The sequence below is a fragment of the Ptiloglossa arizonensis genome, chromosome 10, assembly GCF_051014685.1.
Source record: "Ptiloglossa arizonensis isolate GNS036 chromosome 10, iyPtiAriz1_principal, whole genome shotgun sequence".
Classification (NCBI taxonomy): Eukaryota; Metazoa; Arthropoda; class Insecta; order Hymenoptera; family Colletidae; genus Ptiloglossa; species Ptiloglossa arizonensis.
In genome coordinates, this window is record NC_135057.1 from 1,145,236 (window position 1) to 1,169,742 (window position 24,507).

The 24,507-nt window shown below is 34.4% G+C and overlaps 2 protein-coding genes across 8 annotated transcripts in view; one reads left to right on the top strand and one right to left on the bottom strand.

Moving 5' to 3' along the window:
* The window catches only part of Fife (regulating synaptic membrane exocytosis protein fife), a 217,170-nt gene that overhangs the window by 144,325 nt on the left and 48,338 nt on the right, over positions 1-24,507 (bottom strand). For all 3 annotated transcript variants that reach the window (XM_076322347.1, XM_076322346.1, XM_076322348.1), the window contains exons 2-3: positions 12,939-13,298; positions 4,383-4,491 (exon numbers count right to left, since the gene is read on the bottom strand). In XM_076322347.1, coding sequence (XP_076178462.1) covers positions 4,383-4,491; positions 12,939-12,974 — 145 coding nt within the window. In that variant the 5' untranslated portion in view covers positions 12,975-13,298. The remainder of the gene's footprint in view (positions 1-4,382; positions 4,492-12,938; positions 13,299-24,507) is intronic.
* On the top strand, positions 6,335-13,932 carry LOC143152348 (uncharacterized). 5 transcript variants are annotated; one of them, XM_076322362.1, is made up of 5 exons: positions 6,360-6,458; positions 8,570-8,618; positions 12,968-13,266; positions 13,458-13,479; positions 13,561-13,932. In XM_076322362.1, the coding sequence occupies exons 1-5, from the start codon at positions 6,448-6,450 to the stop codon at positions 13,573-13,575; spliced, it is 396 nt and encodes a 131-aa protein (XP_076178477.1). In that variant the 5' UTR covers positions 6,360-6,447; the 3' UTR covers positions 13,576-13,932. The 5 variants fall into 5 exon arrangements, 4 of the variants coding, with proteins under 4 accessions (XP_076178475.1, XP_076178477.1, XP_076178473.1 ...); XM_076322360.1 differs by having other exon boundaries at positions 6,335-6,948; positions 12,968-13,479; XM_076322358.1 differs by having other exon boundaries at positions 12,968-13,479.

Below are 24,507 nucleotides of genomic sequence, written 5' to 3' on the forward strand. Positions count from 1 at the left end.
TTACCCTATAACATAATAATAATAAAAGCAAGCCGATTACCGTTTCTTTCAAATTTCGGATTTGTGTTATAACTTTTTAACGAAACATCCATAAATAATGCGGAACGTCAGTCGATCATATTTTTATTTAAAATCAATTGCATTTGATCGATGAATTAAAAAATGAATCATTAACTATTACCGGTTAATTTTTAATTCCGCAACTCGATTAATCATTTCTCGGTAATGAATGAACGAGACAGAAACGAGCGCCGGTCATTTTTCCAACTTGGATTATTCGAAACACACGCGTACAAATAAAAATAAAAATATCTACGAAATGAACGACGCCAACGCCAACGCCAACGCCAACGCCGACGCCAACGCCAACGCCGACGCCGACGCCAACGCTAACGCCAACGCCAACGCCAACTCCAACGCCAACGTCAACATCAACGCCAACGCCAATTTCTCAGATTACGACCTAATCAATTATTTCGTTATTAATTGTAACTTGTTAATAAATAAAAATTCTAATTGTATTTGTTAATGGTCAATCTAATTACATTTTTCTCAACCTCGTAGGCCGAAACTTATAAAAGATCTTTCTCGTTCGTACGAAAACGAGATTGAACAGAAAAACCTGCGCGACACTGTACATGGCCAAGTCAATCATCGCATAGAATATTTAAAACGATTAACTAAATTTCTAAAATGAAAGAAATTCCAAGTATTTAATATAGAAGTATTATTACTAAATACGTAGTTTACTTTATTTTGCATATAACAGCATTCAAAGGATTCGTTACTTTACCGAGGGACGAAAGTATTCTGAGAACATGATCCTCGAATTGTTGATTGTTCATTGGTAATCCTTAATCGTTAATCGTTAATCGTTAATCGTTAAGTGTATTAATAATGTAAATGCTATACTATGTTATTCGACAATATTTTTGTTTACTCGTCTCACCCCGTGCATAAAAATATCATTTGTGTTGTATCTTTTTGTATTTCGTATAAATTGTATCGAAGTTCACAACGTGGAAGTATATACATACGTATGTCACGCAGGTTCGTGGATAAAGGAGAGCGTTTTAAAATCAGGAGGACACGTTTCCTTTTTCATTTCGACAGACTTCGAAAGGCGGCGTAATAAAAGTGCAGAGAACGGAAAGCGAACACGAGCGAGACAAATGCGTCGTGTCGCAAGGAAAACTGTTTTCTCGGCTCAGAGTTAGAGTTTATTTCATTTGTTAAATTCGATGAGAATGACTGTAACGAAGAGAGCGAGCATCGTTGGAAAGTAGGTTAGCTCGCTTCGAGGAAGATACCACGACCTCTTCGAAATTGCAAATATCTGTCGGGCTTCGAGAACAAATTTTTCAAGGGGAGTCTTTTCTTCCCTATACAAATTGAGTCGGATCCCTTATCCCGTGTTCCGATTCGCGTCTTTTTCATCCAATAATTGGTATGGCGTTTTTGTCAACTTCAACATTCTTAACAATCCGAGGTTCCCCGTGTCTCGTTTCCAACGTTATGGGAAATACGACGGGTTATCGAACATCGGTAAAGAACTTTTAAATGAGAGTCACCTAAATTTAATTTTGAGATTGTTGGCGTTATTAGTGCTCAATTGAGATTAGGTTTCGTAGCAGCATTTATGACTGCACCTCTCTTCTTATACAGTTAATTATTCTAGACATATTTTATTCATTATGTGTAGTGGATATTCCTTCGACAGACTAGTAATTCGGCATGCTAAAATAAGAAAGAAAGATTCGTATAAACGTATGTCCGATATGGCCCTTTCTAAATTACAATTGTTATTGCACTGTACCAATTGTTCAATTATCTGTGCACGCATCATTCGGAGTGAGCACCTTTGGTTCCTATTAACTAAAAAGTTTAGGTGCCTCCACAAATATAATAGAAATCCAGAAGCTTCAAGTCTAGCAATCGAGATGGCTAGTTAACTGGCTACGCGCGTCTGATCCATTTATTTGAGAAAGTAATACATTTGAGAAAACACTATAACACAAGAAACGTTGCTTATAAACAGTTGAAGGCAGTTTATCGTAAGAATTACTGGAAATCAAAAACAGTTGTAATCGAGAAACCAAAATTATTAAAAAATTTTTATTATTATGTGTGCTGAATTATACCCATATATTTTATTACGTATTTACTTCCATAATAAAGGTATTCGATAATAATAATTATTGTTATGCATTACATCAATCACTTTTTACATTCGATATCAGGAATTTTAATATTATACAATTGATATATGACGTAACTCGTTTGAAATTAGAGAACAGTGTTTCAGTTATTATTTTGCTTATTTTCACGAAAACTAGACCTTATACATATAAATGAATTTACGTCTTCGAAATTATTAACCGTATTAAATTTGTTTTTTTCTTATTCGCATCAAGTAAGATCAATCATGTGGAACGAATTTAATATTGGGTTGAAAAATTGTTTTTACAATATGAAATTTTAATCAAATTTTTATTTTATTTGTATTTTTGTTTCCATAGTTGTGTGTTCAAATAGAGTCTAAATTCTACCGCTCAATAGAAAACACTATAACTGATAAACGAAAAATTGCACCAATATTTAACTTGCATCATCCGAAAGAGTATCATCCAAATGAGACAGTTACCTCAGAATCGATCGATAATATTGCTGGCTATGACGATTTATATGATTTTTGTTGGGCGATTAAATCGAAAATATGAATATAAGCCATGAAAATATGGTGACCCATAAAAACCGTATGTCAACTACAAACAATGATTTTTCATTATTTTTTTACGCTGGTCTCGTCAAAGTCTTTACAACCGTTTTAAAGTTATCCATTTATTTCGATTTCCGCAAAACGTCACTTTCATCTCATTTCCTTACTTTGCCCACTATAGCACTTAAGGGAAAACTGAAAACCGATGGAAAATTGATTATGACAGTATCCACGAATATGCAAAGTTTAAAACATAATTGGTAAGGAGGCTTGGTGTTGAGAGGAGGGCATATTGGAATAAACGCCCCCCAATAGGGCGTATTGGAATAAACAATACTAAATAATTAATATAAATGCCAGGATGAAATAATTCCACTTACCAAAATTTCAATAACTAAAAAATTTAATTACGTATAAAGACCACAACTTTGTTTGTAGAATCTCTCAAGAAACATTCCTTATCGTACCTCTTTCCTAAAAATACGTAATGTTTACGAAAAAATTTATTCGTAACGATCCTTAGATTTTTTTAAAAGATCACCAAAGAGATCTCGAGTTAGAGTCGAAAACGTTTTAACGATTATACGGGGTGTCCGATAGCTGGTGATACGAGCGGCGATATAGTCGTTCAACGTGAGAAAATAAATAAAAAATATAATATAATATAAAGTATTTTCTTATTTTCATATGGTATTATTTATTTTTCTTTGACTTTACCGTCTTCACGCTAGATAAAACTAGTTGAAACGAATAATATCGTGCCATCACTGATGCTTGCAAACATCAACGTAAGTAGAAATAACGTGTAATGGACAGACACGTTAGACGAGTCGTACTCGATCGCGCGCGTACCTGTTGAACCTTAAACGTCATATTTCTCGAAAATCAAAACTGGAACGAGAAAGTTTTATTCTATATTTACGATTCATTTTCTCACGCGGAATCACCATATTGTCGCTTACATCGTCAATTTCCGAACACATTGTATAATCGATAAATCAAAGAAAAAGAATATTAAATATTGTTAAATAAACTCCGTTTAATCGATTTGCTAATGAAGTCCGCGAAGGAGATATTGGGAATATGATAAAAACTATTCAGATAATTACAAAGGGTCGTGCATCTGTTCCGTTGCTAAAAATCTTCCAAGTTGAAGATTTCCGTATTCACCGAAGTATATTTCCACGAATACGGAGGAGAGGAATTACAGTGCGCTCGCAACTGAAACTACATTCGAATTACAAATGCATTTTACGTCCCCGAAAACCGAATGAATTATACTCGTCCCCAGTAATTTCGAACAAATTACAACGCCATTAAAAAGGTGAACTACGAAAGCAACGAAATCCATCGTTTTGCGATTGTCCTCGGGCTCTCGCTTTCACCGCTTGGCGCCGCGTTTCCCTATTAAACGCGACCTGACAGTAATTTGGTAAAAAACGAGCGCGCTATTTATGCGAGCTTGTTCCGTTTGTCCGTGTTTCCTTGCGCGAAAGCGCGTTCGTTGGACTCGCTTCAACGATACTCGTCGAAACACGCGAAACAAATGAAACAAGGAGGTTAGCGGTGAGATTTGTAGGGGGTTTTTCGTTAACCAGGGAACCCCTTTACCGCGGACGAAATTAGTCGGCTGGTTACGAATGTCAACGGTAATGAAACTTACCGTCCCGTATCACGTCGCTTCCCAGCTGCCTCCATTTGCTGAAGGTGGTGCCGCCTTCATCCGGCGTAACCGATCCGGTTGTTCCGGAATCTGGTTGCGTCGTCACCATCTACGGCAGAAAATAATTTGCCCCGTGAGGTTAGAATTCAAAACGATCCTTTTACCACGTGCTACGTGCACACGTTTATTAAAGAGAACCGGAGACCAGGAATATCGCCATTTTCTAAAATTCGCTGAACTCTTCCGGTATAATTTCCGTCAAAGGCGTGCCTAGCGCCACGAAACGAACGAGATCGATTGTAATTTATCCCACGATTTGAAATTTCTAATTACAACATCGAAAAGTTCCCACGTAATATGAAATTTCCAGTTACAAAACTCTTCAATAAATTCGTACGTGATATGAAATTTTACGATCTCTTTGCGTTAGCCACTGCGAACTTCGTGGGCCCAATCGTTGAAAAATTAAAAGATATTATTTATTCGCAGGAATGATTTGAGAATTACGTGGAGAGAAATGTCAAAACATTCGAGATTCAAAAATCGCCTAATGCGACTCGCCTCTTTACGCATTTTTTTTTTTGCATCGTGTATCATCTCTTGCGGTGAATGAATTTTTACTTTATACGTAATACCACGGATATATATATTTGTGCAATGCTGACGTTAAAAGAATAAATAAATTTAATAAAACGAATTTTTGTATTTTACCTTCCTTCTACCTCTACTATTTCTTGAGCCATCGGATCAAATATTTTCGCGAGAGCTGTAATACTTTTGACAGAAGTTTCATCGATTATTTATATAATACTTCAAGATGCTCCCTGGTAAGCCCGAGTACTAGTACAATGTGTGCGAAATGTACTATAAAGTCCGTTGTGCAACACGAGTTCAAAAATGCTATTGCGCTAACGTGTGCTATACGTACATGCTATACGTGTCCAAAGTAGAAGTTCTAAGAGTTATAAAGCGTAAGTCTGAACAGTTTAAAAGTTTGAAGAATTTTAAATTTCAAAGCTTAACGTATTCCGATGCAAAGGATACTGATTTCTTCGTCCAAGACAATTTTGAAGATTTCCAAATCGAGATAGTGGTAAAAAAATGCCAATGAGGACTTTCTCGGCGGTTTTCTAAATTTTGTACATTCTCTACACGAATTTACTACAAATATTAAGTAGTTGCATATGAAATGACCAATTGCACATACGCGTACCTATTATTAGAGACCATTAGGCTCTTACCAATTCAAAATTTGTTACTTTTAGCACAATTTGTTACATCTTTGAGTGCATCTTTTTGAGATATCTATAATAATTTTATTACATTGTCTGTATAGAATGAAACTAGTTTTACATAAATTCATTTTTTGATAAATCAATATTAGCCTCATTCTTCGAAATGCCTGTATTTCTGTAAATCTTTCGTATCGTTTTTCTACTTCGGTTTACTTTAATGTCGATTTACACTTTAAACATCGAAAATTACGTATATTTTCGATTTTTTAAGCGCAAATGAACCACTAAAAAGTTATAACGTGTCCGTTCCACACGATACTAATAACGAAAACGTGGTACAAGAAACAAACTCGCTGACTTGTATTTACAAGCAATTCTCTTTCCATTAGTCAGATATATTCGGTAGTTGGGTTCGATATTTAATCGAACTGCCTAATAATTATCTTAAATTCGTAGACGTTCCTCCTCCTTTTAAAACCACGCGATCTGAAGTCTGATTTCTTGACCCTTGCGACATTGCGAGTAAACAACTTCGGACGATAGACAGGTCAAGAGCCAATCTTGTAATCGGTATGCAAATTCTCTCTCTCTCTCTCTCTCTCTCTCTGCACTTGTTCCTTTCGAATCTCTCCATCTTCCTCTCTCTAAGCCTTCTCCAAGCCTTCCACTGGCACATATACACTGATTTTCGATGCCTCTCTTGGAGATACATGCATGCAAACATAGTGAGTGTTCTGTCCTTCGATCCGTGAGCACGGTGTAATGCAGGCTTGGCTTTTGGGAGGATTCCAAAGAGGCCAAGAGGAATGCTATCCTAATCTGAGTGAGCGATGGAATCTGGGTATGCAAATTCACGGAGAATATTAAACGGCCGATATTCTACAGTGGCCTTCGGGCAAGCAATGCATACTCGTTGCACGGTACTAGATGACACCACAAATTCACATCGGTGCAAAGAAAAAGTGAAGCGCAATTGAATCGGATTGAACCGAATTCATTCGTGAACAATCGAATAATGCAAACTACGGAGACGAAAAATAAACGATTTCATTTGTGAAACGGTTTTTGTGTTTGCTGCTCGAATCGACTAAACTTTTACGCGTTTACTCTACTCGTGTGCAGGAAAAATACGCGAACAAATTATTGATAGAAAAAACGAGTATCTCGACGAGTGAGCAACAAATTCTATCTGCGACCATGTAAATTACAATACTTTCTCGTAGAAAAAAAAAAACAAAAGACAGTCGTATTGATTTTTAAGCTTCGATCGAAAATCAACCATTGAAAGGGAAATATTTCTGTGTTCGAAAGTGCCCAAAACTTTTTGAAAGGTGAATCAAATACTTGAATTGAATGAAAATATACCTACGAAGATGAAATTCTTTTCAGTCTGATATTTCCCGACAACGCGAAACAGTAGTAAAAAAACTTTAGTACAGAAACTAGTTAAATTTCTAAAAATGCAAATGTAATTCTACAATTCTATACAAATGTTATCCACAGGACCGGAAAAAAGTCAATCAAAGATATTGCTATTATTTTTGTTAATCTACCGTTCAGGCTACATGATCTACTTGAAACATTTTTTGCTTAACTGGTTACCCTTTAACGATAAAAGTTTCTCTTTCAAATGCTATCTTTGAATATCTTTTACGTTAAACGTTCTTCTCGTCGTTCTGTATATAAAAGTTATTAAGGACACAATAGTGAACACTTTACGAGACATTTCCGTCTTGAAAACAGTATGTCCATTCATTGCATCGCGTCATTGTCCATTGTATTCGATAATGACCTGACATTTTTCTCGAGATGTAATTCGACTACTATTTCGAAACTTACGGTTTCTACTTAACGTTTGAATACTTGGCGCAGAAAAGAAATTGTTTAGTATAAAATACAAAATACACCGTAAAGCACTGTACGATGTCCGCAACCTTAATACTTTTATATACAAAATGTGATAATTAATTGCTGAACAAAATTGTCTAGTTTCGGTAACTTCTTTACCGATTTACCCCAAATTATACGCGAGGGTAATAGTATTATTTTAGATACCAAAATTAATAAACATACAGTACACGTGTATGTACTGTTTAGTTTTCGTGGATAATTCGGTACAATTTTTTACTTCTTTATTTAATTCGTATCTACATTTCAAAGTATAACTATTAAAAAAGAAATTGTAAAGTGAATTCAGTAGAAATATGTTTCCTACTACTGATTAATTTCATGGCACAACGGTTAAAAAAAATCACAATTACACTAATGGTGCAACCTAATTATTGTATTCATTTCCTTTGACTATTCAAGCCTTCTTATGCAGGTTCGCATTTTATTTCCAGTTCCTTTCCAGTTTCTTCGTATCTTGTAAAAATTAATTATAACCAACCCTAGATCCTACAATCACTGTGGGTAAATCAATTTTGAAAAAGAGGTATTTATTGGTGTATTCTCAACTAATGACTACTATTAAAACTTTTTTCTCGGCGCTTAAATTTGATCTCAATCCTCCACAACTTAGAAACTGCTTCAACGATTAATCACGCTTGACAGTCTTCGCTAAACAAGCTTTACCGAAGTATCTAACTAGCAGATGTACCATGAAAAATAATAATATCGCGCTTATACTAGACAACATTATTTACCAGAGAAAGAAGAACGATAATTTTATCCATTTTGTAACTATAAAGTTGCAACATCCTCGCGAGACACAGGCAATTCTATTTTATAACCACTGATACAAACTGAATTTAAGTAAACCCTTCGCAACCTCTGGGTTCGTATTAATATTTCAATTTTTCCTTTAATTCGATCGCCTGCCTTCTTCCCTTACTGTGCAAACTGTTTACTTGCATAATCCAGAATGAATATTTTTCATCGTACCCACGGAATCACAAAACGAAGATGAATTTTAAGAACGCGAATTAATTCAATTATATTTACTCTTCTCAGGCATGCGATGGGCCAAGTTCAAAATAATTCATTCCGAAGCTTGTACCAGGTAAGAAAATTTAATGCGACAGGTAACAAAAATTCAATATTTAAAAGGGACTATATCACGTGGGATATATTTCAACGCGATGAAATTTAATCCTCTCAGCCCGATCCAGGGATCTTGACAACGTCTTGAAACAATAGCGTTTAATCTATATCTAAGGTAGAGAGCCGGCAGATAGAGGAATATAATTCATTGCCAGTTACTTTCCATTCACGTCAGATTCTAGTAATACAAAGAAATACGGCGATATTCCTTCGCGCGTAGTTTAAGCTAAAAATAAACGCTATAAATTGACTATAATCGGCATCTAAGACCAAATGGTACTATAGACGTTACAGGTTTACTAACGAATGAGTACCATTCTATTTTATGGAACCTCTACAATTTATCATAAAATCTGTCTAAACAATTTTCACCATACCGGATGAAACACGTAACTGGAATCATTTTGATTACACGATAAGTAATGTTTCTAACGAAAAATGTTTCAGATAATTGTATTGTTACGAGGATATAATCTGACGCGATTAATTTTTTGCACCTATACATATTCGTAAAGGATATACGAAGATGCAGGTAATTTTTTTCAATAAAATCGTATAATTTTTATTATGGTAGTCGATCTAGCTCGACTAGAAGTAAAAAAAAAGTAAAAATTACTTCAGATAAAATCTGTACGATGCGAAGGAGAGCGCAGAGGTAAAGTATTCGATTTATTTATTTCACTTGTATAATATTTTTCTAAACTTCAAGATTATCTTCAATTTTTAAACGGAACTTAAAATTTTTCATAACGAGAGCTACAAATAATAGTAAAACAAATTCGGTAATGTGTATCACGTTGGTTATTAAATAATGTTCAAAGAAGTTCTATATATTAACGTATCCAAAACTAGTTCTGCAGACGTATCACTGTCGTTACGATCAAAAATATCACTTCCGTGTAAAAAATTGAAAATGACTTTAAAATTTAGAAAGACACAAGTGATGGGAATAAATCGAATACTTTACTATCTGTCCGCCTTCGAACCATGCAGATTTCATCCGAAGTAATTTTCATCGATGTAACTACTTCCGAAGTTACCGCGATAGTTCCAGTCGTGTCACTTTGCATAGTCGAAGTTAAAATATCTCAGGAACTAATAATTTTTTTTTTGTACAAATAGGTCAATGCTTTTTACGTATAACTGTGAATTCATTATGCAAAAATGATAAAAAATATAACTATTCTAAAAGAATTCGAAAAAATTGTTTCTTTTGAAAAAATTAATTTGACCTTATGTTCTTTTCATATGTCCTTACGATAAAATTAATCACGTCAAATTATGTTTCCCTTGCGACTATTCCACTCTTATCTGAAGTTTTCATTAAAATCATTACTTATAACGTAATTGAAGTGATTCCAGTTACTTGCCCTAATCGGTATATTGCTTACTTTTCGAAAGAAAATGCAACAAAATGTAGTTCCTACAGAAGATGCTTTAAATATCTTGCTGAATGAAGAATAATACTAATATACACGATATAAATTATGTAAACCATTCGTCTACAGTTACATATCGTTCACGCGTGAAATTCTACGAAGCCAATTGTAAGTATTAGGGGGACCGGAAAGTAATGTCGTTTCCCGACATTAAATTCAAATACATAAATTTTTAACGAGTTTTTATTTTTAATCAATGATATAATCACCCTCATTATCAACAACCTTTTGCCATCTAGTGTGCAAATTTTCAATGCCGGATCGATAAAAATCAATTGGTTTTTGAGCAAAATATACAGAGATGGCATTTTGAATATCATCCAAATTTGCAAATCTTTTGCCACTTAGAAAGTGTTGAAGCGATCGGAATAAATGGAAATCCGATGGTGCAACATCGGGCGAGTATGGTGGGTGAGGCAGTACCTCCCACCCCAATTCATTAATTTTTGCCAAGGTTCGTCTTGCGCAGTGCGGTCTTGCATTATCGTCTTGCAGAATAACGCCTTTTCTGTTGACAATCGCTGGCCACTTTTCAATTAAAGATTTATTTACACGATCTAATTGTTCACAGTAAAGGTCTGCATTCACAGTCTGTCCAGGTTTCAGCACTTCAAAATGAACAACGCCGCGAATACTCCACCAAACACACAAAAGGGCCTTTTTGGGGTGTAAACCTGGCTTAGCAGTACTTTGTGGCGATTCATTTGGAGAGAGCCACTGCCTTTTGCGTTTTCGATTATCATAAAGAACCCACTTTTCATCTCCGGTGATCAAGCGATCAAAAAACGCTTCTGTATTGTGCCGTTGAAGCAATAAGTTGCATGTGGTGGATCGGTTAGCCTTGTTCTCTTCGGACAGATTATGCGGGACCCAAACACCTGCTCTGCTTACTTTCCCAATCTGCTGCAAATGTTCTTGGATGGTCGACCAAGGTTGGTTAAGACTGTTTGACAATTCCTCGATTGTCTGACACGGATTTGCTTCCACTTCCGCACTTAACACGTCATTGTCTAACGTTTTTGGTCTTCCTGATCGATACGAGTCGGAAAGATCAAAATTACCGGATTTGAACTTGGAAAACCACCTTTGGCATTTACGAACGTCTAATGCATTTGGATAAACATCGCAAATGTTTTTGGTAGCAACTGTTGCGTTACTACCCTTGCGAAACTCAAAAAGCATGCAATGCCGGATATGTACCTCTTCTGGTATTTGGCTGGCCATTTCACCCAAAATTGTAAAGAAAAATTTTAAATTTAATTATTTACAACTAAACAAGTCACTATAACCTCAGAATGTCTTTGCTACGACTTTAATGTACACAATGAGCTGACAAATGACAATCAAATAGTGACATGCGCAGAAACGACATTACTTTCCGGTCCACCTAATATAAAACTCCTACATTTAACTTCACGAACAACTTCTTTTAAACTTATGTACCTCAGCGTATCGTTTAAAAAAATACATAGTAGATAAAGGGTGTCAAACTTTCACGAGAACAAACATCTATGAAATCATCGCGGAATATTTAACAAAAGTCGTTTTTCCACAAAATAAGTTTTATCATTTAAAGCGAACAATTTTGTTGCAACTTACAACTTCCTTCGTTTTAAAGAGGTAAGTTGAACTTGGATTGATTCAATTATTTTTAATCCCTCGTAGCCGAGCTTGTTTCCACTAACAATAATACTACGCGGGTAAGATATCCTACGTTATAACAGTTAAAGTTTATCTTATGTCATAAAATGGTATGAAACAGTTACAAATATTAAAAGAAAAAACATAAAATTATAGACACTCTTATCAAAATTGCTTATAATTTAACAGACTGTCGTGAAACCTGAAAATAATTCCTTCGACAAAAGTAAAGTGGTGCGATGAAAGAAGAAGTAATTTATTCTAAATTGTGAAAATAGCGAAATGTTTTTCTTATGAAATGAAAAAACGAGTTTCTAGTTTTAAAAGGAAGTTGGTACATGAATTTCTAATTTTTCATAAAGCGATGGATTTTCGGTTCACCAATTACAAAGATGCTTCTAAACTTATCACCAGTAATATGCGTATGTAGGATGACCTATTTTAACGTATAAATGGATTTGTCTCGGAAACTACATTGAATAAAAGATGGAATTATGAGATATAAAGGTTTCACGAGAGACTTTAAACTTTTACAAAGAAATATCGACATGTGTAAACGTCAAGAACACTTCAAAGTCAACGATTTTGTTAAATGGAACCTAGATTTTCTTTTCCGTTCTAACATGGAAAATAACGAGCAGATTTAATCATGCCGTACATTGCATTATTCATTACATGATTTATCAGAGATTTTATCGAACATTGACAAAGAAATATTGTTAATTACTGAGGAGTATGCTCGTCGATATTAGAAATAATCAATGACTATCGTTCTTAAGTAAGCCATTTTTATTAATGCGTTAACTCGCGCGTATTGACACTAACATGTTTGTTAGGTTATCGCAATCTCGATGACGTATAACGACAAAAATTAATTAAATTTCGTTAATAATCTAAAGTCAGCAATATTTTGTCTCCCTCCTGTAAAATTAGATACTTGGCACTTGTATTATCTTCTACAAAGATCCTTTATGTTTATTTTGAAGATAACTCAAAACGCACATGTTAAAACGTTGATAAAAGTAGCTGATTTAATATCACGATAATAACTAAGAATTGAATTAGTCGTCAACTTAACTTTCATCGATCGACACAAGTTCGAACGTTCAATATTTGCAACATCCGAATAATGACAATAAGATTCGAAAAGGTGGACAAGATTTGAACGTGATTTGCGATGGTAGAAATATACGGTTTACCTTTTTTACGAAGGAGACCACGTTTGCAGGCAACATCTTGGAGGTTGAATACCGCACAGCTTTCAGAGGAAATACTCTTAACTCCCTGTTGCGCCTTCCTTGGTGTTCTGTTTTCCGGCTGTGGTTACCGGCATATAGTCGTTCTCACGGCAGATGTCGACTGTGTTCGTCCCCGCTTCACAATAAGATCACGACAATATTCTCAGTGCACCGAAAATCGTGATGTTCCAGAACGAATCGGTACAACGCGGAGCCACTTGGCTCAACTTTTTGCCAGAAATGCATTCCCATGTACATCGAGTTGTTTCTTTCCGTGTGGCATCCAAAGGTACTCCTTGGGAAATTGTACGGAGATATTATCTGAAACGAAGACGACATTTTTAAAAGACTCGTTATTAAAAACATCATATCTGATTTTCTGTGTCTTTTTCATAAATTCACGAACGCATCGATTCTTACTTCCTACGGTTCAACAATTTCACACGTTCCATGCCATCTCGAGTCTCGGGTTTTCGATAGAACGTTAAAAACTAATCACAAAGTAAGATAGAAATATTCAATTACAGAAAAGTAGCAGTCTTGCTAAATTAATAATTATTTCTCTTGTTTTTCTTTGTTATAGAGCAGAAGAATATAATTGTCCGGTGTATGAAAGCTTTACTTTGACAAATAAGTGACACTGAACCAGTTAAAGACTATGTTTTGCCATTTTGTGTACGTTTATCATCGCAAAAATTATTACCAGCGACGACGGTTTAATATTTTAAGCGGAGGTGCCTAATATGAAACAAATATTATTGGAAAGCGAAATGTCTCTAAAGAACAATATTGTCCGATGAATTGTGCAACTATAATTTAAATTTTCTCCTAGCGTTGACGCCAATCGGTGTAATTTGTCTACTGTATTTGTCGCAAATTAAAGAATTTGTTTTTTAAACGAAGTATGAATTTGTAAGTTCGGTGTGGCCAAAAGAACTATATTAATAAAAATGTTCTATTAAAAATTATCGATTTAGTTTGTAAATTATTTTTTAATATGATCTGCAACATGTATATTCTTGTAGGAACAAGTACGTTAATAGTTGAAGATTCAATATCGTTTAATGTAAAATATTACAAGAGACGGATATATTATAAGATGGAAACAATATGTTGATATATTCGTACACTCCAGCTTCGATTAATTAAGCAAGCAACTAGACTCGATAACGACGCAGTTGTATTATTAACATTACTATCATTGCTCGTTTGTTACTTCGTTATTTATTACGAGAAACACTATAACGTAAATTCTGTTATCCAATATTCGGGGTATTCGATTAGTTTAGGCGGCACCTGTTTGCGCAATAACCCAGTTTACCAACAAGAAGAGACCGCTTCGTGACCTTAACACATTGCACCATTCGCTGCGGCTTTTATTGATCTCGATAATTAATTTCAAACGACATCTTGCTTCTTTCTCGAGGTCACCGAGGACGAATTCCTTCGGGCACGCAGCATCGAAGGAAGGAATTACTAAGGAGTGCGGCCCGCTTCGTCGGGATCATTACGAGATAAACTAATATGTGGTAGACCATTATGAGCGTCATGCCTGAAATTCCACACCGCCTCCATTTTCTCCTTTATTCAGCTTCTTTCTTCGTTCAAAAGACGCCGAGTCTTGTCTTCGTCTTTTATTTCCTTTCTCTTCAGGATCGGACTTTTTAGAACGGAATTTCGCGCGTCTAGTGCGAAGCAATTTCGTCTTTAGTTTCTTTAATTGTTAATATTAACGGGTAAATTTTATTTACTTTGAACCTTGTGCAAGAAAATGGCAGAGATGTCTCGAAATGTTGATTTATCGTTATAAACAAAAGAACGAAAGAAATTGCGATTTCGAGTATTCATTCTTTTCCAAAATCGAAGATTGATTTCCTCAAATTCTACGCTATACAATTGAAACTCAACTGAGCATCGTATTAGACTCGAACAAACACACGCACACATTTTTCTACAAAACTGTGGAAGCTACACTTTCTTTGAATTAATATTACGAATACTTTACATTAGAAAGCAGTACACTTAATTTTCTTGCCTCTAAATTTACGACTCGGGAAATTCAAATATAGGTATCGGTGAAATTGTATTAATAAAAATTATTTAAATAAAAAGCTTTCAAAATTATCATTAGATAATCATTGTACAATGCAGAGTCTTAACTAACCAGAATTTAAGAGGATACATAATCCAACACAAACATTGCTTACTAATTGCCTAATATGAAACAAATATTTTCCTATATAAATTACCTTAGATCTCTCTTAATTATTTATACGTTATTACGTAAGAACCGTCTCTTTTTGAAAATCCGTCTGATCCAATTCTTTCAGCTATTTATTCTAAACACGCTAAGATCCTGTTCTAAATCAATCTAAATGTATTTCTTAAACTTAAACCTTTTTTAATTCTAACAAGAACTATACTAAGTTGTTCAATAAGTTTTGTCGTTTTTTCCATTGTAAAAAGATACTATGAGACTTCAACTTTGAACAATTGTAAATATACGAATGAGTCGACAAATCTACATGAAACTTCGCACATGCTCACCAAACGGTAGTACCATCTTTAGAAAAATAAAACGACGAACTTGGCAGCTCCATTTCTTATCGAATGACAAAACTTTTTCAACAACTATTATATAATTAACCGATTCGTTTTATTTTTGTACGTATCCAGATCTTATGAATGATTAATCGGTCGCTTCGAAAATTTCAAGAGAAATAAATAGAAATTGGAAGAGAAATATTTGTGGGGGAGAAGAATATTCTTAGAAGAACGGGACAAGCTTCTAGTAACTCTGTGTAATCTGTTTAAACGAAATTTACGACATAATAAGGAAGCTGATGCTATTGTGAGAAACATTCAAAATACAATTCAATAACAAAAGGTGCGTCTTTAACTTCATCTGGGGACAGTAGTAAAAACAACAGAGCAGTTGATTCTGTCCATACAATTTCAATAATAAAATTAATAATCCGTACTGCATTAGGTAGTTCTTAAATGAGCCCAACGTTAAACAATTAAACATTATCGACAGTTCTTTCACAAAGTGTAATATAAAAATCTGACTATACAATAATTAAGTAAACTGTATTTATTGTGTGATATATATTTTAAGCAATAAATTGTTAAGAAACCTAATATAACATGTTGTAGATGCAGGTTACATGCATTACAACTGACAATATACTGAGAATTCAACGACTAATTATCCTTTTCTTTACGCATAATAAATAACGTATGCCTCCTATTACCTGTTCGAAATGTCATGATTCGGTACAGTGATCGCCAACCAGTTGCTCCCTTCAATGAGTTTAGTTACCCGAGATAAATTAAAGTGGCAACAAGCAAAATTGAGTTTATTGCTCGATTCACTCGATTTCCTTTCATAGACTTTAATATTGAGAAATATATCCAGCTGCATCGAACAACATTTTCATAAAAGTGCTACATGCTCAAAAATGGAACCAATAACTCCTAAAAGTGACCTTACTTTTAGAGATGTTATGAAAACTATATCTTCTCATAGAAGCAATATTCATCTTCCTATTTCTAAAGATACATTCCTGATTCTGGTTTATGTTGTTCTTATGTTTACTGTAAAGTTATTCTTCTGATAGTATTTGTTTGTGTAGTTTGTGCCGATGTCTCTGTACGAATCGTCATTTTTAATTATGAAAATACTAAAAAAAAGAAAAGAAACAAACAAACATAGAAACAGTCTCACAGATGACTAACTGGACCATTATCAGCCTTTTGTAGTATTATAAAAATACAATCCTTTTATTTCAAAATAATTCAGTCCTCTTTCATTGTTCTGCAATATCTTTATAAGTTGTAATTTATACGAGAAATTTGAACTTTTTGTACTTTAATTTTTCAAATAGAATGCTACACATTTTGTTACATCATGTAAAGATTGTACAAGGTGAGAAATAAAAGAAATAGATTTTACATCTCGTAATATTGTACTTACTAATACGCATATCGATAAAGCTATATATCATATTCAAAATGACTTCCATTAGCGAAATTACATTTATGGGCTCTGTTAATTATACTCTTACAAAGGAGATCACTTAAGAGTAAATCGCCGATTTTACTGAAACTTACGTGTAATATAGTTCTTTGAAACATACTCTTTGAATTTGTATTTGCTACTATTAGCACACCGTGTCACTGTAACCCGAAGGAATACAAATGTATACCGTCACGAAAAATTCATCGGAGACTTCGAGGGAAATACTATAGTAGGGGTATTAAAAACTGAAGATAATTCTTTAAAAGTAATGAAAGAACAACGAGTGGTTATTAATTTTATTTGAAGTTGATTCGAGTTAAACTTTGACCGTGAAGTTTTTATTCCGCCAAGTATTGATTCGCAGCATCCCATCTAAGGTCTCGTCGCTTACCGTCGAAATTTCAACCGATATGGCGAAAAGTTTCTTCGCGAAGGGAGCAACTATGCCGAGGAGAAAATTCTGAGCCCTCGTTTCGCTTTCACCCCTAGCTATCCTCTAAAGGAACCATCGAATATTCTGACGAATTCTCAGAAAATATGGCTTTACAGACGAGAGACTGAATTACCGCGAGCATTTGTAGGCGGTGCAGATGTTACAAAGGCGACGAGCGAAGTTCTTCGTCGATGTATTCGAAACTGTAGGTCTCGATGGGTAGCCCATTTCTTCACCCTCCGATATAAAATTGCTCGAGCGAGAGTATCGAATATGCCCATTACGTTCTCGGAATAATATCGAACCGTGGGTGGTCCCGTTGATCGCCAAGCGCATATTTTCGAAATTGAATATTTCGAATATTTCGAATATTTCGAATATTTCCAATATTTTTTCTCGACTTGAATAACGAATAACTTCACTTATGTCACTTCAATGCGTCGATAACACGTCTTTACGTAAAGACCACTCCAATGGACGTAAAATATAGATTAACTAAAGTCTCCCTTGTTGCAATTAATCACTTCATTCGCATGTATTTGTTTATTTATAACTGAAAACATTATTCGTGAATTATTGGAATTCTAGGTCGATCATATACAAAACAAGACAATTTTAAGAAATAAAGACCCCCGTAGTATTAAGTCTCTCACTTTAATTGCATATATGTATATATATATATATATTTTTTTTTTTAAGGCAAATATATCGAATAAGAAAAATGTGTACATTTATGATAGAAATATTCAAGTCAAGAAACTTAATAGTCAAATTCCAATAATACGATTTTCGCAAAAAATTGTTAATTATCTTGTAACAATCTTTACATAATTTTCAGCTAATAACTAAATGGATAAAAAACTAAGCTTCTTTTAAAGCATGAATGTACATCAGATACTTGACAACACTTTCTCCTATATTTTGTTTCAGGAACTTGGCGTCTACCCAAATATCAACTGTTACTACTTGTTGCAGCCATGTAATGCGTACTTTTCACTATTCAAAGAATAACCTTTCTTTCAATAATGCTTTCGTGCTTATCCAAGACAAATGAAACGCCGCTATTTCCGAGGTTATCTTGTCCGAATTTATTAGTCAGGAAAAGCTAATAGTTTTTTCTACTTCGTGATTCCTGAACAATCGCTACACGTTTGCAAATAAAGATACCAAACTCTTCCTAATGAAACGTAATCGTGTTGCGATGGCATCGACAGTAGATTTAAGACTATATTATCGGAAACTTTTTTGTTGAAAAAGTTCATTTATCTTTCAAAGTATTTGATTGAGAATACTGATAACTTTATCAAGAAAAATTTAAGTAAATTAAATTACGAAAAATTGATACTATATAATTTATAGATATTTGAAAACCCGGGTCTAAAGATAGAATAAATTATATATTGCCATCTAGTTAAAATAATCTTGTAAGTTTAAAAATTCTGACACGTATTTAATATTCGAAACTAGTAAATTATGAAAATCATCAAGTAACTAACTTTGAATAGATAGTCGTTTCGAACGATTTTCATTTATTGCTCCTTAACACTTTCTCAATTTTAATAATAAGTGTTTATATTAGATACAACTTTCTAAAATTATAAAAATAATCTATTTCACTTTGATTTTAAAGCAAATATACATGTTACAAATATAGGTGCGCGCGTGTGTGTATTTCTAAATCGTTTAATTGTATTAAATTCTAAATAGAACAACACTGAATACACAATTACTTATTCGTTAGTGCTACTATAATAAAATAATACTGGAATATAAATAAATTTCTGCTTTTCTATGAAACAGAACTATGTAAGACTCGTTGATTTCGAAACTTTAACACCAAACTAACTCAGAGACGAGTGTTTTAATATCTTCGGGTAGAAATATCGGAACTGCATAATACTGTAGGCCGTTGAATTTATCTTCTTGCGCTATACTTATAAGTGAATACAAAATATACGCATATCTGATTTCGATAAAAATGTACGTATATCCAGGAAACTGTCTTTCTAAATAAAAATATAATATATCCGACGTTTTCCAATATTATCGTAACCATTTCACTCACCTGTATACGTGCATCGCAACTCTAAATATTCTCAGTGCACCGTATTACGTAACTTTTCTAGCAGTTGATTATTACAGTATCTCTTATAATAATTGAACTCGCGATACCTCTGTTTCATTATATATTATATTATATTAATTGAATCACAACTGAGTTTATCTACGAAGCAGAATGTTCGTTAACCGATTTGAGAATGACAGTTCGACAATGCTTTGGTATCGTAAAGTCGATCGAGTACAAAGTACAATATTAACCTCTCTATGCAAATGTATAGATTCAGATTCAAAGTTCGCAAAGTGCGAAATGCAAAGTCCAGCACGAAGTTCGTGTATAATGCGTGGAAGAACCAATTCAAAGTATAAGTTCCTTTACTTCCAAAGTTCAACGATTTTCAATCTTAAAAACTAAGTTAATGTTAAACGGGACACGGTAACTTTTCTGTTTTAAAACGATCTTGGAGGATTACAGACAGGCAAAGGTAAAGGCGCAAGAATGCCACTAAAAACTTCTTGTATGGTTTCCTAAATTCTTAATTACTCGAACTCCAAATTACAGATCACAACGAACTGTTTAAGAGACACGTATTCACCGTTTTTTAACGTAACTAACCACTCGACATCGTTAAGAATTTCGGCGAGTCCATCAGATTTATGACACCGATCGAAAACAGCTATCTTCGAAAATAGTTTCATCGTGTTTAGTTGGGCACAGTAAAACTTTTCTTTTAGATTTATTTCTATAGGTATAAGATGTCACAATCTGGTCGACGAAAATAGTATCGTTCAGTATTCATCAACACGTATTCAGTTTCACATACTCCAAACCAACCCTTAATCCCTCAGGCTTGATGTGTCATCGGTAGTGGCATCGACCCAACACAACTTCCTTATATATTTATGTTTATGAATTAAACCCTATTGTTCAAAGACCTACATGGTCTATTACAGTAGATGCCTACTGCTTCAGTGTTTCTTCTCCAAAACCGCCTTTCACAAAGGCGTCTCGGAAAATATTGCATATTTTAATTACGTTGTTCTTGTTAGTTTTAAACCATATAACGTAATAGAGTCTAGTGTATTTAATGCACTTCTAGAAAACTCTCTTTACACCGATTACAAATATACACCTTATATTTAATTATAGTTACATCGATCGATTCGTTTATTTCTAAAACGAGTTGCCAAAAATTTAAAGTAGTGGTGATTTTTACGTTATCGTTACGAATGAAATTATAATTCTATGATTTGAACTATAATCCTGACTTTGCTTCGATCGATCATTATCTTTTCTGTAGACTGACAAGCTCTTTAAGCAAGAAACGATTTAAAAATAGCAACGAATTTTAAAATAATACACTTACATAATGATGTAAATACGCCAAAAAATTAGAAATAACATTAAACGTTAAATAATCGTTGACATTGTTGCTTTGTAAAAATCACAAATGACAAGATAGTGTCTATTCACGCATGTGGTCCAGTTTTTTTTATTCATGAACGTTTCGATGTGTTAATTTTCACGTTACGTTACATTCCACAATGTCAAAAAAAGTCTTATATCGTGATATCCTAGAACAACAATTCTTTTACCAAAGAAAATTTAAAACTAACAGATCCGAACGTTCGTGGTTACAAAAATGAACCACGTGCTTGGATGAACATCGACTTGTGATTTTTATTAGATACGAAGGAACGAAACAAGATCAAAATATTTATTAAACATTTTACATTTCTTGTGTACTTATAATTTCTGTGCAAGTGAAAGAACGAATTATCCCGAAAAGAATCTGTATGAGAGGTCGAAACGTCGAAAAAGGGAAAGAAACTGTTACGATTTTCTAATTGTTCCGCATGACCATTTGTTCTGATATCCATATGCCCCGAGAACATAAATTGTTGGCCTTCCCTTCTGGCCAATGATTTAAACGCGACACTTACAGAGGAAATATTTAAAATGAAATTCGACGTAATTACAACATACACGACACAATACATTGCCTATGAAACGCGAAGCAGGTATTTTCGGAGCATTCTCCGTATCTACGGTGTCGATCGTAAAGTTCAGAATAGCGAAGTAAAATAAATTCAGAGCGTATGGCCGGATATTCGGCCACTGCATACACGTACATATACACGCGACCATACCGGAAATATTCAGTGGAAAGGATTCGTTCTACTGACCCGTCGGCTGCTCTAGTTAACCGAGGGAAGGAAATGGACCGCGATATATGCGGTTTAATCAATATGTCTGGGTTATGAGTCGCGTAACGACTCGTCCAAATCTTTGTTTGACAAGGAAAAGGGTTCTCCATGAACAACGCTTGCTCGACAAGCCAGGGAAATTGCTTTCGTCAAGATTAACCTCGAGTCATTTAATCTCTCCTCTGAACGCGAGTTAATGCGACGGCATAAATGGTTTCTCATAAGGGAGAACGATCGTTTTACGGCCCTGTAAAAATTCCCGGGCACAAGCTATCCAATGAAAGCTAACATTATAGCTTCCTGGATAAGTGGACGCAGACAGTTTTTATCTCCGACCGCGGCTTGAACTTTAATTCAAGGGTAAATGCGAGGGCAACGCACGGTTATCCAATACTGTGGTAATTTCTGAAAAAAAAGAGGAAATTTTTAGAATCAGTTCTTTCGAAAAGATTCCTTGTTCGACGTCGAATTTCATCTGCAACACTGATGGAAATCACACGGAATGTATTCAAAACGTGGAACATAGAAAATACGAGGAATGGGACGAAATCTTTCAATACTTTGAAAACGTAACAATATTTATTAATAACATCGTAACAGAAATGGATGAACCAAAACGATACATAATATATAATAACGATATTCGTGAAAAAGAAGTTCACCGCCTAATTGTGTAGTACGCGGAAGCCGACTCGTAGTCGATCGTGTATTCATTGAATGGAAGAAATATGAAAAACAGAAATCGATTTTTGAACCAAACACGAAGACAAAGAAACTACTAACTCCACCGAAAATTAATAAAAAGGTAATTGAATCTCTTAAGAATATTTAATAAGCTCTGAGAAGAACTAAGACTAAATACTTGTTTAAAAAAATATAATTTCTTTCTGCTTCGATAAGTATCGAGGATAATGGTGAAGCGACAAGTCACTCGTAACCTGTAAAATCAAGACAAATCGCTAATAACCTATAAAAGTAAGGCAAGTTGTTTACGACCTATAAAACTACAATAAATCGCCAATAACCTATAATACTGAAAATTAGTTGTTGTTGAGACTATAAATACGTATAATAAAATTCAGATTTTAGAAAACTCACTCTTTCGTAGCTCACTCAGGACTCGCTAAAATTGCACTCTTTTCTAAATACTTCCTCTCTCACGTATCCCTTGCAAACACAAACACATGCACATGCTCGCGCTTCTCTAAAACTAAACAGAAATCTAAACGACGCAACACCTGTGGCTAAGAAAATCCTAAACTAATTCCTTTCCTATAGAATAGCGTACTTCGGTTTAAATTTCGTGTTTCTTTTTTCTTTTTGCAATAAATGTTCTAAAAAATGTCCTGCTACTTGCAAGTGGGAAAATAAGCAATTCCTTGAACACTTGGATTCTTTCATCCAACGCGATTAGATATTTTCTCGTGGACCTTTGTGCAAGAACGCGTAATAAACGCGATATATACATTGCCTAAGGATACGAACAGAAAACTCCACCCGATAGAATAATGCAGTACAAGACAACCTTTGTCAAATCCATACCTCGGAGTACCACTTAATCTACTGCACAACACTGTAATAATATCACACAGTCCTCGTAACCTATTACAAATCGATATCTCAGAAACCAGTGGAGATATTGTGCGGTTGCAGATAGGAAAGCGATCTCGTGCTTCTTCTCGTCACACGTCGACATAATTTTCTACGATTGATTAGGTGGTACAACTGCACCGTAATAATGTTCACAAGAAAAAATATTGGTAAAAAAGAATCTGGTGCGCGTGAATAGCTAAAGTAGTTGTAGTTTTGTTATAAGTTTATCGGGCTATTGTAAAAAACGATAAGGGACATTACCATTTCCAAGAATTTATTTGCACAGTTAATAACAAAAAACAAATAACGGTATTATTTTAAATGGCAATCTTTTGCAGAGACGCAAGTTTACAAACGGTGCGGCTAATTGGTTATCGCAGAGCAGATATGGTCTTTAAAGTTATTTCAGAAGCTGCTTTTATCAGGACCATCGGACTATTTAAATTTCTACAATAAGTTTGCAGCCTATATTATCCAACTTTTGACCACAGTTTGCAATCGAGCAGATTCGAATCTGGTCTTACTACACTTCAACCGAAGATTGAAATTAACCCTGGGACACGGTACCTTAGTCTCTCGCGAGTCACTTTACCTTTGTAACGTGGAACAAAGTCGTGTTGTAAAACTCACCTTTACCTTTAAGAGTCTCATACTCCGGGATACACTTCCGTCCCGGTTTTAAAGCTTGTCTCACCAAAATGAAGACACGTCGTGTGAAAAGACACTCATCGCAAAACCGTCATTAGCTTTGCGATAAGCCAGATTTTAATTCATTTATGAACGATTACTGTAATAAATGTTGGAGAATATAGCCTGCGAAACTTATCAAACACATTTCTATAGCTCGAATAGCCTGATGAAAGTAGCTTCCGAAGAAATTGTTACCGGTTATAATATTTCTTGGTTCACGTTACAATAGCCCAATACTTGTAACAGAACTTATGGCATGACAGTAATTTGCGTTAAAGTGATCGATTAAATATATGCATTCAATTTAGAGTAAAGTGATCACTCTCAATTAACGGAAATTCTCCGAATTAAAGATACTCTTTTTCCTAGCGATCCACGTAACAATTCCACATGGTCTTTACAACTGTCCTTACAGGTTGTAAATTCATAAAGCGCCTAAATTTAAGAAACATTTAAACGAAGCGATGAAATTTTGTCGGATTAGTGATATTCTTGAATTGTAAATGAATATTTGAATTTGTAAACCG